Source organism: Pristiophorus japonicus, chromosome 3, assembly GCF_044704955.1.
Source record: "Pristiophorus japonicus isolate sPriJap1 chromosome 3, sPriJap1.hap1, whole genome shotgun sequence".
Taxonomy (NCBI): Eukaryota; Metazoa; Chordata; class Chondrichthyes; family Pristiophoridae; genus Pristiophorus; species Pristiophorus japonicus.
The window spans coordinates 241,515,931-241,534,653 of NC_091979.1; the positions used below are offsets into that span (position 1 = coordinate 241,515,931).

General features: G+C 44.2%; 1 protein-coding gene across 1 annotated transcript in view; it reads left to right on the forward strand.

Moving 5' to 3' along the window:
* Nucleotides 1-18,723, forward strand: part of got1 (glutamic-oxaloacetic transaminase 1, soluble) — a 70,299-nt gene that overhangs the window by 34,312 nt on the left and 17,264 nt on the right. Inside the window, exons 7-8 of the mRNA XM_070876470.1 lie at nucleotides 5,744-5,909; nucleotides 13,045-13,187. Of these exons, the coding sequence (XP_070732571.1) occupies nucleotides 5,744-5,909; nucleotides 13,045-13,187 (309 nt within the window). The remainder of the gene's footprint in view (nucleotides 1-5,743; nucleotides 5,910-13,044; nucleotides 13,188-18,723) is intronic.

Sequence of the window (18,723 nt, forward strand, 5' to 3'; positions counted from 1 at the left end):
TGCTGCTAAAAATCCAGAAGATGGCAGGCAGTGAGTGTGAATGCAGCAGGGTGTGCAACACTATAGATAAGTAATAATTTGCACCTGTTTCGCTTTCCTAAAATAGATCAAAGCAAATGCTCAAAGGCATGTGATGCTCAGAAAAACTTGTGTTTTGATTTTGTGCTGTTGGGATGTGTGTGTGTGTGCATGCGTGCGTGCGTTTCACAGAATAAGTTAATTAGAAATGAATGAGTGCAGTATTGAAAATGGATTCTTCTGTGCATAAACGCTACATTTACTCTTTGCCAATGTACCAAAAACAAACTAACTGGTCATTCATCTCATTGTAGTTTGTGGGACCGCGTGATTCACAAAATGGCTGCCACACTTTTTTCTTGTCAGCAGCCAACCGAAGTGCGATAAGGTGCTGCATAAAATGCATAAAATGCAATTCTTCCTGTCCATTTTGGAGTGCAAGTTTGAAAAACTCGAACATGTAACCCCCATATTCTAAAAGCAGCCAGGTTTCATTTAAAAAAAGATTGTCCCCCAATGGCTTGTAATTTTGGCTGCAGCTTAGAAATCGTGAAATCTGTATAAAGTAAAACCCATCGCATTCCCAGTCAACCCAGCAAAACAACTTGGGGTGCGAGATTTATTTAAGTGTTTAAACGCGAGCAGTGGGGTCGCTTAATGCAGCAATGAGTTGTGCAGGCTGGAAACTTCCCGCAAGAGTAAGATGTTGGTCAGAAGTGGCAGTGAATACCACCACTGGGGACAAGCTAACTGCAGTTAGGTGTTGTTGACCCTCTATTGACCACAGTTGGTTGGCACCATACACTTCAGAAATTGAGAGTGCGCTCTCAATAGGGACAGCTGTTCTTGTTCTTTTCTTTTGATCAATCAGTGCGATTTTACATCTGCTTGTCATTCCAAGGCTGCACTACATACTTGATCAGATGTAGTTCAGTAGGAATTTTGGCTGCAGCTTAAAAATCGTGAAATCCGTATAAAATAAAATCCATCGCATTCCCAGTCAACCCAGCAAAACAACTTGGGATACGAGATTTATTGAAGTTTTTAAACACGAGCAGTGGTGTTACTCACAGTAAGTTGGGTAATACCCCGGATATAAAAGGGGTCAGAGGGTCTAGTAAGGAGGAGGAACTGAGGGAAATCCTTATTAGTCGGGAAATTGTGTTGGGGAAATTGATGGGATTGAAGGCCGATAAATCCCCAGGGCCTGATGGACTGCATCCCAGAGTACTTAAGGAGGTGGCCTTGGAAATAGCGGATGCATTGACAGTCATTTTCCAACATTCCATAGACTCTGGATCAGTTCCTATGGAGTGGAGGGTAGCCAATGTAACCCCACTTTTTAAAAAAGGAGGGAGAGAGAAAACAGGGAATTATAGACCGGTCAGCCTGACCTCAGTAGTGGGTAAAATGATGGAATCAGTTATTAAGGATGTCATAGCAGCGCATTTGGAAAGAGGTGACATGATAGATCCAAGTCAGCTGAAAGGGAAATCATGCTTGACAAATCTTCTGGAATTTTTTGAGGATGTTTCCAGTAGAGTGGACAAGGGAGAACCAGTTGATGTGGTATATTTGGACTTTCAGAAGGCTTTCGACAAGGTCCCACACAAGAGATTAATGTGCAAAGTTAAAGCACATGGGATTGGGGGTAGTGTGCTGACATGGATTGAGAACTGGTTGTCAGACAGGAAGCAAAGAGTAGGAGTAAATGGGTATTTTTCAGAATGGCAGGCAGTGACTAGTGGGATACCGCAAGGTTCTGTGCTGGGGCCTCAGCTGTTTACACTGTACATTAATGATTTATACAAGGGGATTAAATGTAGTATCTCCAAATTTGCGGATGACACTAAGTTGGGTGGCAGTGTGAGCTGCGAGGAGGATGCTATGAGGCTGCAGAGTGACTTGGATAGGTTAGGTGAGTGGGCAAATGCATGGCAGATGAAGTATAATGTGGATAAATGTGAGGTTATCCACTTTGGTGGTAAAAACAGAGAGACAGACTATTATCTGAATGGTGACAGATTAGGAAAAGGAGAGGTGCAACGAGACCTGGGTGTCATGGTACATCAGTCATTGAAGGTTGGCATGCAGGTACAGCAGGCGGTTAAGAAAGCAAATGGCATGTTGGCCTTCATAGCGAGGGGATTTGAGTACAGGGACAGGGAGGTGTTGCTACAGTTGTACAGGGCCTTGGTGAGGCCACACCTGGAGTATTGTGTACCGTTTTGGTCTCCTAACTTGAGGAAGGACATTCTTGCTATTGAGGGAGTGCAGCGAAGGTTCACCAGACTGATTCCCGGGATGGTGGGACTGACCTATCAAGAAAGACTGGATCAACTGGGCTTGTATTCACTGGAGTTCAGAAGAATGAGAGGGGACCTCATAGAAACGTTTAAAATTCTGACGGGTTTAGACAGGTTGGATGCAGGAAGAATGTTCCCAATGTTGGGGAAGTCCAGAACCAGGGGTCACAGTCTAAGGATAAGGGGTAAGCCATTTAGGACCGAGATGAGGAGAAACTTCTTCACCCAGAGAGTGGTGAACCTGTGGAATTCTCTACCACAGAAAGTAGTTGAGGCCAATTCACTAAATATATTCAAAATGGAGTTAGATGATGTCCTTACTACTAGGGGGATCAAGGGGTATGGCGAGAAAGCAGGAAGGGGGTACTGAATTTGCATTTTCAGCCATGAACTCATTGAATGGCAGTGCAGGCTAGAAGGGCCGAATGGCCGACTCCTGCACCTATTTTCTATGTTTCTATGTTTAGTATGCTGTTTTATAACCAGGAGTCTCGTCCCGTGTAACAATATTCTTATTTTTAAGCTAGAAGGACACAGTCTAATTGCCGTAAGCCAGCTCAGGCCTGAGATCAATTGGCATTTAATGGTTAATGGTAAGGAAAGTTTATAGATTGATGGATTGTGGAAAATTTCAAGTCCAAGTCAATGTGGAAATTTCCCCTCAGTAATGGGAAGTATCTCTCATTGACCTCAGCTTGAAATAACTCTTTAAAAATACTTTTGACAATTTGAAATGTGCCAGGTTCTCTTAAAACTTTTTATCGACTGTCATATTTTGATTTTCTTTTCTTCACAGAAAGTAGTGTTGAATAGAGTTATATCTAAGGGTTCCATTTTAAAACAAAGCCAATTTGCGCAGGTTTAAAATAAGTGGCTGTAGACACTGAATATGGGTGTTGAGGTCAGATGGAATGGTTTACGGAATTCGCAACTGATGTAATTGGGGCCCTTTGTCTCATCCCAGGCCCATTAGCCAGGTGATTGCCCCCCCTCCCCCCCGCCTCATTCATCTTGAGAATAGCAGGAGCTGTCCTCTTTAAACTCTCAACCCATGGGGGCGGAGGCGAGGTAGCCAGTTCTATTGACTGGCCTACTGGTGAATTACGACAGGGAGTAATTCAGTGCCACCGCCCATAAAAGAGACTCATTGACAGACAATTTGTTTTTTAAAAGACGCAATGACGCATAACCCTGAGCCTGGAGCTAGAAGCTGCAAAATGCAGGTGGTCATTTGGAAGTCGTTTGAAAGAAAGATAATGCCAAAACTAAGCCAGTCAGCCCACGAAAGGCACAGGGTGCGTGGTTTAATTTTCTTTCCATGTCCATGTCGAAGAGAGAGGTGAGGTTGAACAAGTTAAGTAGAATTTGCGTTGACTATTACTGCGTGCTCACTTGCTGAGTGTGAAATAAAGCATCTTAAGAATTGGTATCTGACCTCGTCTCACCAGCTGATTCAGTCCTTCGAACAATTACAGAAGGACACATTCAAACAACGCTTTATCCAAAAGAGTTCAGTTATCAGCACAGATTGCATGGACTAGGCTTGCATTCCCTCGATTATGGAAGATTATGGGGTGATCTAATTTGAGGTGTTTAAGATGATTGAAGGAGTTGATAGGGCAGATAGACTCAAAGGAATGGCCTCCTCCTGTTCCTCTCTAGTTTGGGTCACAAGGCATCCCTTGGCTATGTAATGGTACATTTAGACATTGGGTGGTATGGGCATACCCCTAAATGTAAGATGCTCAGACTACTTATGAGAGTGACCAGTACCACTGTACCCTAGAAAGTATCTAAGTCAGACCCTAACTTGTAATGTAGATCTTGGAAGGGAGTTGCTAAACTTATTATTCTCTTTTTTTTTCCAACCATATCTGAAAGATTTTCTCCAGTCACCAAAAGGCATTTTTTAGTCTCTATTATTTGCTGCGATGATGAATACTTGTAAGTGGTTGTCCTGTTTTGATCACAAAACAATAATGCATTTTGAGAACAAAGTGGCTGCCAAAATGATTTGATTGAATATAAACAGACGGTGCTGGAACTGTACAATAAATAGGTCAGCCAGCATCTGAAAGAGAAGGGAGTGGATTTGGGGTCAAGTGATGTCTTTACAAAGGAACTGGATTGATCTCCATTGCGAAGGTGATTGAGGATTGTAAGAAATACTTAACAACACTAAATTATTTTTTGTGGGGGGGCATTGAGAAGAGAAATTTATGGAGATCAACAGGTGCTAGGGAGTGGACCATAATTGTACATGGTATCTTGATGGAGTAGGATTGATGGGCTGAATGGCTTTGACTGAATGGGGTGAATGGCCTTTTCTCACTCTGGATTTTTAAAAAATGTTTTTGGAAAAATTAGCATTGCATCTAAAGACCAGGAAATTCAGCATTCAGTTAATTTTTCCTATTAATCTGACTGGAATAGTTTCCTTCCAAGCCCTTTTTACACTTACAGACTCAGTTACTCTTAATATTCTCTTGGTCAGATTCCCATTCTCCATAAAAATTCTGCAGCCCATATCCTATTCCACACAAAGTCTTGCGTGCCCATCAATCGCCCCTCCACCCTTGTCTTCATTTTCCTACATTGGTTCCCAGTCCACCAACACCTCGGATTTTAAATTCTAATGTGTGTTTAAATTCCTTCGTGGCCTCAGCCCTCTGTATCTCTGTAACCTCCTCCAGCTGTACGTATATTCCCTCTCACCCTCAAACACACTATTCTTTTGACTCCAGAATCCTTTACCCAGCACCAGCGACCGTGCCTTCAGCCACTTCGGTCTCGTTCTCTGTAATCTTTTCTGCCTCACTCTGCTTCAAGACCCTCCTTAAAGCCGACCCTTTGATCACCCCATCTAATCTCTCCTTTGGCTTGGGATCCATTTTTTCCTCACTCCTCTGACGTGTTGTGGGACATTTTTCTACTTTTTAAGGTGCTTTTTAAATACTAGTTATTGTGGCAGTCATATTAGTAGCAGGAATAATTCTAATCACTTGGATAAAATGTACAGTAGATGTCCTGAGATATCATCTATGGAATCTCAATCTTTAGATAAGATTTAGAAAGCAAAGCAAGTCTTGGATTTAACTATCTGCTCAATAAGAAACTTTATTTCATTCTGCAACCTCATAGTCCTATTGGGGCTGCTCAAAGCCAACTCACTATATCAGACATTTGGTGCTGGCTTTTCACTATCACAGAGTCTTGAATGTCATTGTCCATGCTTGGTGTTTTGCCATGGTTGTGTATATTTCACAATAGACTGGAGAAATGATGAGTTGCAGTCATGGAAAAGCTTCTGGAGCCATGATCTTCTTAACTCCAGGTAAATTTGCCTTGGACGCAAGAAACTTGTAGTTCAGTGTTAACGGAATGATCCATTTCTTTTTGCTTCCTCCCTTGTTTTTTAGATGAACGTGTTGGGAATCTGTGTATTGTGGCCAAGGACAGTGACAATCTGACCAGGATTCGATCTCAAATGGAGAAGGTGGCCCGTACTATATGGTCAAACCCTCCAGCTCAAGGGGCTCGTATTGTAGCCACTACACTTAATGACCCACAACTCTTTGCTGAATGGTGAGAGATTGTTGATGTATGAGAAATGTTTTCTCGCAGAGGGTCGTGAATCTTTGGAAATTTCTACCCCGGGGAGTTGTGGAGGCTGTGTCTTTCAATATATTTAGGACGGAGATACTCAGATTTTTGAATGATAAGGGAGTCGGGGGTTATGGGTAGCGGGTGGGGAAGTGGAGTTGAGGCCAGGATCAGATCAGCCATGATCTTATTGAATGGCGGAGCAGGCTCGAGGGGCCAAATGGCCTACTCCTCCTATTTCTTAAATTCTTATGTTTTAAAGAAGCACTCTGCAATAGTGATGCTTAATCCTTCTTAAACAATAAATGCACCCTCAAAAGTTTAAAAAAATTAACTTTTAAGCCTAACACCATTTTTAAGACTTTTAACTTGTTGCTGACTGACTAGAGTAATGGAGTGGACACCATATCATGGTGCAAGAGTTAGGACAGGTAACTAAAACCTTTGTTCAAAGATGGATTTAGCAAAAGGTTTTAAAGGTGTGGAGAGTGAGAGGGCTGGGAACTGCAGAGACTTGCACAAAAGGCAAGAGGAGGAAGACTGAAAGGCATGTGGAATGCTTGCCTTTATTAGCTGAGGCATAGAATACAAGAGCAGGAGGGGGGGTTATGCTTGAACTGTATAAAACACTGGTTAGACCACAGCTGGAGTACTGCATGCAATTCTGGTCACCGCAATACAGGAAGGACGTGATTGCACTGGAGAGGGTACAGAGCAGATTTATGATGATGTTGCCGGGACTGGAGAATCTAACTTATGAAGACAGATTAGATAGGTTGGATTTGTTTTAATTGGAACAGAGGAGGCTGAGTGAAGACCTCATTGAGGTGTATAAAATTATGAGGGGCCTAGATTTAGTGGATAGAAAGGGCCTATTTCCCTTAGCAGGGAGATCAATAACCAGGGGGCATAGCTTTAAAGTAATTAGTAGAAGGAGTGTGGTGGAGGTCAGATTGGTAGAAGGTTTAGAGGGGATTTGAGAGGAAATTTATTCACGCAGAGGATTATGGGGGGTCTGGAACTCACTGCCTGAAAGGGTGGTAGAGGCAGAAATCCTCACTACATTTAAAAAGTACTAGGATGTGCACCTGAAGTGTCGTAACCTACAGAGTTACGGACTAAGAGTTGGAAAGTGGGATTAGGTTGGATAGCCTCTTGTGGCCGGCATGGGCACGATCGGCCAAAATGGCTGTAAACTTCTGTGATTCTGTGTGACAGTCAGACAGAAACTATAGGCAGTCCCTCGGAATCGAGGAAGACTTGCTTCCACTCTAAAAATGAGTCCTTCGGTGGCTGAACAGTCCAATATTTTTACAGTGTACTTTTCAACGTGGGACTTTCACAGTCTTATCCTGGAATGTCCTTGGAGTCCAAGCCATCTTTTTAGGTTGTGGTGTTTGAGTTTCAGCATTTTAAACTCGGGTACTCCTGTAGAATGCCTATAGTTTTCTTGTGACCTTTGCGTGCCCGGGTTAATCCTGGGAATTCTAACCCTTCTCCTCCACATATATTCCTTTTTAATACTTTGCGTTAAAAAGAGGTATATTGAGAAAACAATTCATCACTTGTGGGTTGGCAATTTGGCAGTAATTTCCAATGCTTTCATAGTCTGTTTGATTGCCCAGCTCCAAAAGAACTTGCATAGAGTAGTAGAGTCTATAGCACAGAAACAGGTCATTCTACACTGCCATTTATGCTCCACACGAGCCTCCTCCAACCCCTTTTCATCTAACCATCAGCATATCCTTCTATTCCTTTCTCCCTCATGTGTTTATCCAGCTTCCCCATAAATGCATCTGTACCATTCACCTCAACTACTACTTGTGGTAGCGAGTTCCACATTCTTACCACTCTTCGTGTAAAGATGTTTTGCCTGAATTCTCTATTGGATTTATTAGTGTCTCTCTTGTATTTATGACCTCTAGTTTTGGACTCCCCCATGTGGAAACTCTTTCTCTATGCATACCCTAAAACACCCTTTCATAATCTCTACCAGATCACCCCTCCGTCTTCTCTTATCTCCAGAAGAGAGTCCCGGCCTGTTCATCTTTCCTGATAGATATATCCTCTCAGTTCCAGTATCATTCTAGTGAATCTTTTGTGCGCCTTCTCTAGTACCTCTATTTATTTTTTATAATATGGAGACCAGAACTGTTCACCAGGTGCGGCCTAACCAAGGTTATATACAAGCTTAACATAACCTCTGCTTTTCAGTTCTATCCCTCCAACAATTAACTTAAGTGCTTGGTTTGCTTGTTTAATGGCCTTATTAACCTGCGTTGCTGCTTTTAGTGACTTGTGTATCTGTACCCTTAGATCCCTTTGCTACTCTTCCCAATTTAGACTCTTTATTATCCAAGCAGTATGTAGCCTCCTTATTCTTCCTACCAAAATGCACCACCTCACACTTGCCTATATTTAATTAATTTGACAATTACAAGCCCATTCTGCAAGTTTATTATTGTCGTCTTGTGATTTCTTGCATTCTTCCTCAGTATTAACTATACCACTCCACCCCTGCCCCCCTCCAATTTGGTGCCATCAGCAAATTTTGAAATTAGACTCTGATTCTCAAGTCCAAATTGTTAATGCTACATTTTTATTGTGCCTTTCACATCCTCAGGACATCCCAATTAAGTACTTTTGAAGTATAGTTACTGTTGTAATGTAGGGTAACACAGCAACCAATTTACAGGCAGCAAGGACCCACAGATAGCAGTGTGATAAATGACCAGATAATCTGTTTTAATGATATTAATTGAAGGGTAAATGTTGGCCAGAAAATTGGGAGAACTTCTCTGCTCTTTGAATGGCGCCACGGGACCTTTTTATATTCACCTAAGGGGACAGATGAGAACTTAGTTTGACGTCTTGTCTGGAAGATGGCACCTCCGACAGTGCAGCAATCGCTGTCAACTTATGTGCTGGAGTCTCTAGAGTGGGGCATGACCCCACAACCTTCTGACTCAAGAGGTGAAGGTCGCTGCCACTATAGCCAAAAAGAAGTATGCCCACTGAGATCTGTATCCTTGGGCAAATCAGAAGGAGTTTCAGCCTGTTCTGCTGGAATCCCTAGATCACCTGTGCCTTGTGTTTCACCCGTATCACTATCCAAATCTTCCAAAGTTCTTGTATGAATGATGTAAGTGTGGGAGGTGGCAGTTGATGCCCTGGTAAAGGGTATGCTGTATTTCTGGTAGACTACAGTTACTTTCTCTTCGTTCTGTGTGCCAGCTGTGGCTCAGTGGGTAGCAAATTCGCCTCTGAGTCAGAAGGTTGTGGGTGCAAGTCCCACTGCAGGGACCCGAGCACAAAAAAAATCTATGGTGACACTCCAGTGCAGTGCTGAGGTAGCGTTGCACTGTCAGTGGTTCCGTCTTTCAGGTGAGACGTTAAACCGAGGCCCTGTCTGCCCTCTCAAGTGGACATATATAAGATCCCATGGCACTATGTTTAAAAAAAAATTATCTGGTCAATATCACATTGCTGTTGTGGGAGCTTGCTTGAGTGCAAATTGGTTGCCGTGTTTCCTGCATTACAACAGTGACTACACTCCAAAAGTACTTCACTGGCTATAAAGCACTTTGAGATATCTGGTGGTCGTGAAAGGCGCTATATAAATGCAAGTCTTTTTTTCCCTAAGAGCAGTTTGAGTATCTAAGCATTCGTCTGCAGATGGATAGTGCAGTGTGACTACCTGCCCATTGATCAGTATTTAGGAATGTTTGTGTAATATCTAAATAACATATTAAACACTCCTGTATCTGCTTTGTTATGCTTCCTGGTTACAAAACCTTACTACTACTTGTCATGTTCCTGCATTTGTATCAACTTTTGCCATTATAAATCCCTATGTTCACCTTTGTAACGGAAGCTGCCTATTTCAACTTGTCACGCTGTACTTACACCCTCCTGTCAGTTGGTGGCGTAGTGGTGCATTAGTTTTATACTTCCCAGCTCCTCAGCCTGAATTGCATTGGAACAAAACCAACCAATTCTACTTCTGTATCCCAAATTACTGCATGTTTTGCTATTTAGTTACAAAGAATAATCAAAGCAAAGTATTATATAGCAATAAGGATGCAATAAATGACTTCAAAATAGTCACTGAATTACATTTGCATGCCCTGATCTAATTATCTCCTGCCTTCTAACTTTGCCGCATCTGAAGACTGCACTTGGTTTTGACTCCACTTGTGCAAGGCCATGGGAGATTGACTGGTACAATACGAATCTTCAAACATCACAGTCTTTTAAACAAACAACAACTTGCAGTTGTATAGCACCTTTAACATAGTAAAACATCCCAAGGCGCTTCACAGGAGCATTATCAGACAAAATTTGACATCGAGCCACATGAGATATTAGGACAGGTGACCAAAAGCTTGCTCAAAGAGGTAGGTTTTAAGGAACGTTTTAAAGGAGGAGAGAGAGAGAGGTGGAGAGGTTTAGGGAGGGAATGTCAGAGCTTAGGGCCCAGATAATTGAAGGCCACGGCCGCCAATGGTGGAGCGAAGGAAATCGGAGATGTGCAAGAGACCAGAATTGGAGTGTTTATAGTTCATGCCAGGAGCTCTGCGCTTAACCTGGGAAGAACGTGCTCCTTCCAAAGTTTCTGTCGATTAGCTCTACGATCAATCATTTTGCATAATAACCGATCTTTCATCTGTGGGAATCCTCCAGTTGTGCCACTGTGTGCTCTCCGGTTGAAAGTCAATTTGGCCTTTTAAAAATAGACGAGAGAATCAAGACGCCAGGGTGGTTGGACACACACTGGCAGCAATTTTTCTCCCCCTCCTAATAAGACGTGTGCTGTAATGTGCATAGCCCTGGTGTTTATAATAGCGATGGCTTACATACTGTATTCTGATTAGCATTTATCAGTGCCAGTGCAGCAGCTTTGCTTAATTTCTTTTACAACGATACAGATTTCTACCAGGTGTTTTTTTTATATACGATCTTCTACTCATTTACAATTGTATATTTGTGCCATATTTTGTTTCTTTTTGCTGTTTTCTCTGACTTCCTTCCTTAATATTAAGTTGACCCTCTGAGGCACATTCTCCAACAAATTCTTGACTTATTTGTCATCACTTTGCCCAGCACCATTATCCTGTTCTCCATGCTCTACCACTGCACATGCAGGAGCTTGCAGGCTTCAACTCCAAAACTGGTTGTCCTCCTTTCTCATTGAGCCATTATTGCAGCCGAGTGTGCACTCCACAGGTGCGTTAACAACCTGGGGGAGGTCTGTAGTGAGTTACCAAGCTTGTTACCGGCTTAAAGTTTGCAAAATGATCTTTCTTACAGATACGTACTAACTGGTGCAGAACTCATGTTAGCACTGACTGATGCATTTCACTGGAAGTGCGCCAACTGATCATGTTTCATAGAATCGCAGAAATTTACAGCACAGAAGGCGGCCATTCGGCCCATTGTGCCAGCTGAAAGAACTATCCAGCCTAATCCCACTTTCCAGCTCTTGGTCCGTAGCCTTGTAGGTTACAGCATTTCAAGTGCACATACAAGTACTTTTTAACTCCGATGAGGGTTTCAGGCAGTGAGTTCCAGTCCTCCATCACCCTCTTGAGTTCTCTTCAACTCCCCCCAATCCTTCTACCAATTACTTTAAATCTATACCCACTGGTTATTGACCTCTCTGCTAAACGAAGTAAGTCCTTCCGATTCACTCTATAATTTTATACACCTCAATTAAATCTCTCCTCTGTTCCAAAGAAAACAACCTCAGCCTATCCAATCTTTCCTCGTAATTAAAATTCTCCAATCCTGGCAACATCCTCGTAAATCTCCTCTGTACTCTCTCTAGTGCAATCACATCTTTCCTGTAATGTGACCAGAACTGTACGCAGTACTCCAGCTGTGGCCTAACTAGTATTTTGCACTATATCGTGTTTTTGTTCCAATTTCCTCATTACCGGTTTGAGATTTCCTCTCAAAGAACAGGTGGTTTGAACAATCGAGCACATTGGTCACATTATGACTCCCAAGTGTCTGAATGAGGTGAAAACATTTGGCTCTGAATATACATGGTGGAGGCCTTCATTGACTTAGTTGGCTAAGTCCTCCATGGACTGGCCCAGCTAGTGGTGGTGACAAATTCGTACTTCAGCTATACCCAACCGCGCGGTTAAAGATGATATAGATTATGTGGGTGAGACCAGAACTAGGGGCCATAAATAAATCCAGTAGAGATTTCAGGAGAAACTTCTTTACCCAGAGAGTGGTAAGAATGTGGAACTCACTACCACAAGGAGTAGAAGAGGCGAATAGCCTAGATGCATTTAAGGGGAAGCTAGATAAACACATGGGAGAAAGGAATCATCATCATAGGCGGTCCCTCGAAACGAGGATGACTTGCTTCCATGCCAAAAAAGGATAAGTTCACAGGTGTTTCAATGAAGAACCTAATATTCTAGGTCCCGAACTACATCCTCAAGGATGGAAGATGCTTGTGTGTGGATTTATTTAACGTGTGGTGGCTGTTGCACACCAGCCACCACATGGGCTTGACAGAGCTAGGCCTTGGTCCAGTAGCAAGGGTTATCCAAGACGACTGGAGACCTGCTCTGCTGCACGGACCTCGTGCACACACATATCGCACATAGAGAAACTGGCAGTTTGAGAAACGCTATTTTATCTGCACATGGCTGATTGAGATCTATTGAATAAATAGAGTTAAATTGAATTAAGAGTGTTCAAGAGATTATAAAATACAGTCAGGACACCAGGGACAGTTTTCCTGCTCTTCTTCTTTGAAATAGTGGCCATGGGATCTTTTATGTCCACCTGAGAGAGCAGGAGGGGCCTCGGTTTAACGTCTCATCTGAAAGATAGCACCTCCGACAGTGGGAGTACTGAGGGAGAAAGGAATAGAACTCTTAACAGTTAAATCCAGAAAAGAGCAGGGACCTTTAACCCAGGGATGTCAAGGTCAATTCTAGCACCTCCAACAGCCCTAGTCAAAATTAGCTCCCTCATCACAGATCAGAAATCAAACCTCGGATTTTCTGAGCTTGTTATCACACCAGGCAGCACAGTTGCCCACTGATCCACTGTAATAAACTATTGTTTTTAACTATTTCCCCTCCCACCCCAGGAAAGATAATGTGAAAACCATGGCTGATCGTGTGTTACTGATGAGAGCACAGCTGAAGGAGAAGCTACAGAAACTAGGGACACCCGGCACGTGGGACCACATCACCCAGCAGATCGGAATGTTCAGCTTCACAGGACTTAACCGTAAGTATATAGAGTACATTTTTCTTTGTAAAGCTGTGGGGGATTAACGGACAGCACTTGTCAAGGATTCAGTTCCCCAGAGTTGAGCTGGTTTGGTAATTGTACTGCAGTTTAAGTGAGAACTAAGGAGCAAGTTTAAAATGGGAGGATGAAACTAACAGGCAGAGTAATGGCCTTGCTTTGCACCTACGAGCACACCCGGGTCAAGAATGGCATGAATTCTAAAAGATGATGAAAGCAGAACTGCATTGCCCATTCCCCACACACTGTCCTTCTGTGTTCAGTCTTAGACAGTTTAATGTGTAGATTTTCCATCGGGGATGCATTGAGGAGGCCACAGCTGTAAATAGGAATTAAAGAGGATGCCATTATGCCAACAATTTTTGTTATCCAAACCACGTAGTTTAGAAATCATGCTGCTTCGCGAAACCACAATAGCAAGGCATTCATATTTCTTGTGGAGTAGAAATCGTCACCCTTTTCAACACTTTATTTTTAGTTTTCAACAAATTATGTGTATAAAACTCCCTTCCTAAAGAACAGGTGGTTTGAACTATTGAGCACATTGGTCACATTATAACTCCCAAGTGTCTGAATAAGGCTCTGAATATATACGGTGGAGTCTTCATTGACTTAGTTGGCTAAGTCCTCCATGGACTGGCCCAGCTAGTGATGGTGACAAATTCGTATTTCCGCTAATTCCAACCTCGCGGTTAAAGATGATATAGATTCTGCAGGCAAGACCAGAACTAAGGGCCATAAATAAATCCAGTATGGAATTCGGGTGAAACTTCTTTACCTAGAAAGCGGTTAGAACATAAGAAATAGGAGCAGGAGAAGGCCCTACAGCCCCTCGAGCCTGCTTCGCTATTCAATAAGATCATGGCTGATCATAGACCTCAACTCCACTTTCCCGCCCGATCTCCATATGCCTTGATTTTCCCTAGACTCCAAAAATCTATCTATCTCGGCCTTGAATATATTCAAAGACTCAACATCCACAGCCCTCTGTGGTAGAGAATTCCAAAGATTCACAACCCTCTGAGTGAAGAAATTCCTCCTCATCTCTGTCCTAAATGGCCTACTCCTTATCCTGAGACTGTGCCCCCTAGTTCTAGACACTCCAGCCAGGGCAAACAACCTCTCAGCATCTACCCTGTCAATCCCCTTCAGAATCTTATGTTTCAAGAGATCACCTCTCATTCTTCTAAACTCCAGCGAGTATAGGCCCATTCTACACAATCTCTCTTAGAATGTGGAATTCACGACCACAAGGAGTAGTTGAGGCAAATAGCCTAGATACATTTAAGGGGAAGTTAGATAAACACGTGAGGGAGAAAGGATTAGAAGGATATGTTGATGGGTGAGATGCAGAGGAGGCTGGTGTGGAGATAAACACCACTACGGACCAGTTGCGCTGTTTCCGGGCTGTAAGTACTTTGTGATACTTTTGAGCAACCTAAGTGAAGGGCGAAGGCCCACGGTGCAGGATTTTGAATGAAAAAAAAACACCTGCATGCATCGTTCACTTGAGTAGTAACAAAGTCAGCTTTTGATTCTGGTTACAACACTTTTATTGCTTCAGCACGCACAGTGGTTACGCAGACATGATACAATTACATGTAGATATGTGCCCCTTGCATTGTACCATCTATTGATGGCGGACATTAGCTATTTATACATTGCCAGTGTGGGTGTTGTAGAGTGTCCTTTCTGTCTCCTATTGGTCCCTCTATTATTGCAGCACCTTGTATGCCACTCTCCCTTTAGTTGCTCTGGACTTGCCTTTTCCTTTCTACTATGTAAATGCAAGTTGTTGTTGTTGTATCAACACTGGACACCACCAGAGATGGAAACAGTAGATGAGACTTACTCAGGAATTAATTAGGTGATACCAACTGTCTCAATTTTAGAAATAAAGCACCAGTCTCACCACGTTCAACATTGTAACCTTTAGTCTTGCCCAAAGTAGTCACCAGACAACTACCAACCCTGACCTCACGCTCTGGTTTCTTGCGCAGGGGTGAAAAGAGAACTTGCAAAATACAACGTGTGGTGTTCTCCGTCAAATGAGCTGCAGCCTGGAAAATGGCATAAGGGGAAAGGGGCTTAGCCAGAAGGAAATTGAGCATGGTGTTTGCCATGGCTGATTGGTAGCACTCGCCTTTGAGTCAGAGGTTGTGGGTTGAAGTCCCACAAGAACAACTTGCCTTTATATAGCACCTTTAACATAGTAAAACGTCCCAAGGCGCTTCGCAGGAGTGTAATCAGACAAAAATTGATACCAATCCACAGAAGGAGACATTAGGAGGAGAAAGAGGCAGGTTTTAAGGAGCATTTTTTATGGTTTCAGAAAGACACAAAATCTAGGCTGACACTCCAGTGCAGTACAGAGGGAGTGCTGCACTGTCAGAGGTGCCGTGCTTCGGATGAGACGTTAAACTGAAGCTCCGTCTGCCCCCTCGGGTGGACGTAAAAGATCCATGGCATTATTTTGAAGAACTTTGAAATTCTCCCCGATGTCCTGGCCAGTATTTATCCCTCAACCAACATCACAAAAACAGATCATTATAACATTGCTGCTTGTGGCATCTTGCTGTGCACATAATGCCTTTTCTTGCATTACTTTAGTGACTACACTTCAAAAGTATTTTATTGCCTGTAAAGTGCTTTGGGACGTCTTGAGATCGTAAAAGACGCTGTAGAAATGAGTTTGGTCTGTCTTTTTCCTTTCAAAGTTGCAACTTAGAATTGAGGTTTTTTATGGTGCCAACTATTGAAAATATAGTTCTGGGAGCTAATGAGGAGCACCACTCCTAGGTCTGTGATGATAATTTGCTGAATGCAAATATAGGAATCAGTGCAGGCCTCCTCCAGCATGTGGTGCTTGAGATCTCAGCGAATGCCAAGTGCCTGCTATAGTTTAGACCCTGGGATCTTCAGCTGTTCCCAATTCATGTGACAGATATCGAGAGTAGTCCATTCCTCCTCAGTGCACCTGGCAAATAACTTGGAAATTTTTGCAGATTTTCATTGCAGCATTTATTGCCGGCAGCTGCAGTGTTTGCACAAACCATTAGAGAATGTGCCTGGGGTCGTCTCTGTTTATTGTCAGTCTAATTGTGTTGAAAGCTCTGGGCAGCCAAAAGACCCTACAAAGACCTTCCGTAATGTTGTTGCCAAAGCATCTGTCTTGCAGGAGTCTCTGAGCAACTGAGCTCTCTAAATATTTCTCCCAAAGCATGCATGATTTTTTTCCAACAAAAGTCGTTCTATCTGCTAGAATTGCTCTTACGAGGCATTTGTAATATTCACTCTGTTTTGCGCAAGAGTTGGGGCGGGTTGGGGAAAATTCCGTGGCCAAGATTTTTCAATTGATAGGGGAGGGTTCCGCAGTTTATGGTTGTACTTGATCAGGGCTGAAATTGCCCCTTTTTTTTAAGGCCCGTTACCGCCTCCAAGAGGCGGAAATGGGGCTGGAAGGCCTTTCCGACCGGGGATAGGCAGATGGTGCAACCCATCCCGAATTGCCCCCGGATTGGGGGCGGCAGAAAGTATAGAACTACGACTCCTGCCATGGCCACCTGTTGAACCTTGGCGCCCAGTGTTTAAGATTGGCGGAGGGAGGGAGAATGATGGTACCAGCAGCGAGGCTCTGTGGTCTAGTTTTCGGAGGATTTCCACGCATGGGCCCAAAAGAAAGAAGTAAATTTTGTTTGTCCCAGCAGCTCTGAGACCGCTAGCACTGCCGCTGGTCTCCGCGGCCTTCTGACTTCCACCGTGGCTGTGGCAGGACTCGGCAGCAGAGGCTGGGAAATCCACCTGAATTATGCTTAATGGCCTGTCGGCTGGAAATTTGTCCAGGGTTAAGGCGAGTGGGAGTTTCGTCCCAGCGAAGATACCCCACCCTCCCACTTGTATCAGAAAAATTCAAGCCTTTCTGTGTTGCTTTTAGGCAAACCTGTCCTTGTGGCTCGCGTGGCCTAAAGGAAATGTTGTGGCTAGTCTGCTTGTCAGATCACCTTTTGAAGGAGGCAATAAAGTCTTTGGGGAGAGAAGAACAAGTGCCCCGTTCCCCCTCCTGTCCCCGGGGCCCCTGTTCCCCCCTCCCGTTCCCCCCTCCCTGTCACCCGGGCTGGCCCCCGTCACCCAGGCTGGCCCCCGTCCCCCCTCCCTGTCACCCAGGCTGGCCCCCGTCCGCCCTCCCCGTCACCCGGGCTGGCCCCCGTTCCCCCCTCCCCGTCACCCGGGCTGGCCCCCGTCCCCCCTCCCCGTCACCCAGGCTGGCCCCCGTCCCCCCTCCCCGTCACCCAGGCTGGCCCCCGTCCCCCCTCCCCGTCACCCGGGCTGGCCCCCGTCCCCCCTCCCCGTCACCCGGGCCTGTACGCTGCCATTTTGGTGTAGCGTTGAATGCGTCTGGAGGTGTCAGCAGATTGGGGAGTGGTGTGGTGGGCCCAGGAGAATGTATTTATTTTTAAAACTTTGATAAATAGCCCTACTATTCATTCCTAATTCAGCCTACAGGAAGCTTAGACTGTATGGACTGGACTTTGCTGCAGCTGCTTCAACAGGTACCACTTTGGAGACGGAATGTCCCCTCTTCTCTCCACTCCCCCGCCCCCCCACTCAAAAAGCCAGTATATTTATGTGGTGTTTTGTGTAGTAGTTCAGACACTACTTTAAGTGCCGTCATGGCTGGTGTTTTCCGTCTTGCCCGCCATTCGAACAGCAGTCCCACAACAGTGATAATAAATCACATTCCAAGATGCAACCCTGTTCCCTGGACAGGCACTCTGTGTAATTCTTTATGCTAATTGGCCAGCAGATGCGAGGTTGACACCATGTGATTGAGATGAATCCCTGGACCTCTCACCAGTCCAATTTTTTTTTCGGGGGCCTGATATCTGTTCATTTTAGTTCTCAGGAAGTGGATGAGACTGACGAGGTTGCATTTAGTTGCTTTGAAAAGTCGGTGGTGATCCCCCTCCTTGAACTTCTGCAGTCCTTGTGGTGATTGCGCCCCCCTCAGTGGTGTTAGGTAGGGAATTTCAGGAGTGTGACGCAGGAGCAGTGATGATATGCTCGTCAGGATGGCGTGTGACTTGGAAGGGAACTTGTAGTTGATGGTGTTCCCATGATATTACTGCTCTTGTTCATCTTGGGGGTAAAGGCTATGGGGCTGCGCGATGCTGTCAAGGGTAGGTTTGGTGAATTGCTGCAGTGCATCCTGTAGACAGTATATACTGTGGCCATGGTACACCAGTAGTGGAGGAGTTGGGTATCGAGACCAAGTGAAATCTTCTGTCCTGGAGGGTGTTGAGCTTCTTGAATGTTGTTGTTGCTGTACCCATCCTGGCCACTGGCTAATATTGCATCCCACTCCTGACTTGAACCTTGTTGATGGTGGAGAGACTTTGAGGGGTCAGGTGGTGAGCCACTTGTCACAGAATTTTCAATCTCTGTCCTGCTCTTGCAACCAATGTTGATGTGGCTTGTCCAGTTCAACTCCTGGTCAATGATGATACCCCTGCCCCCC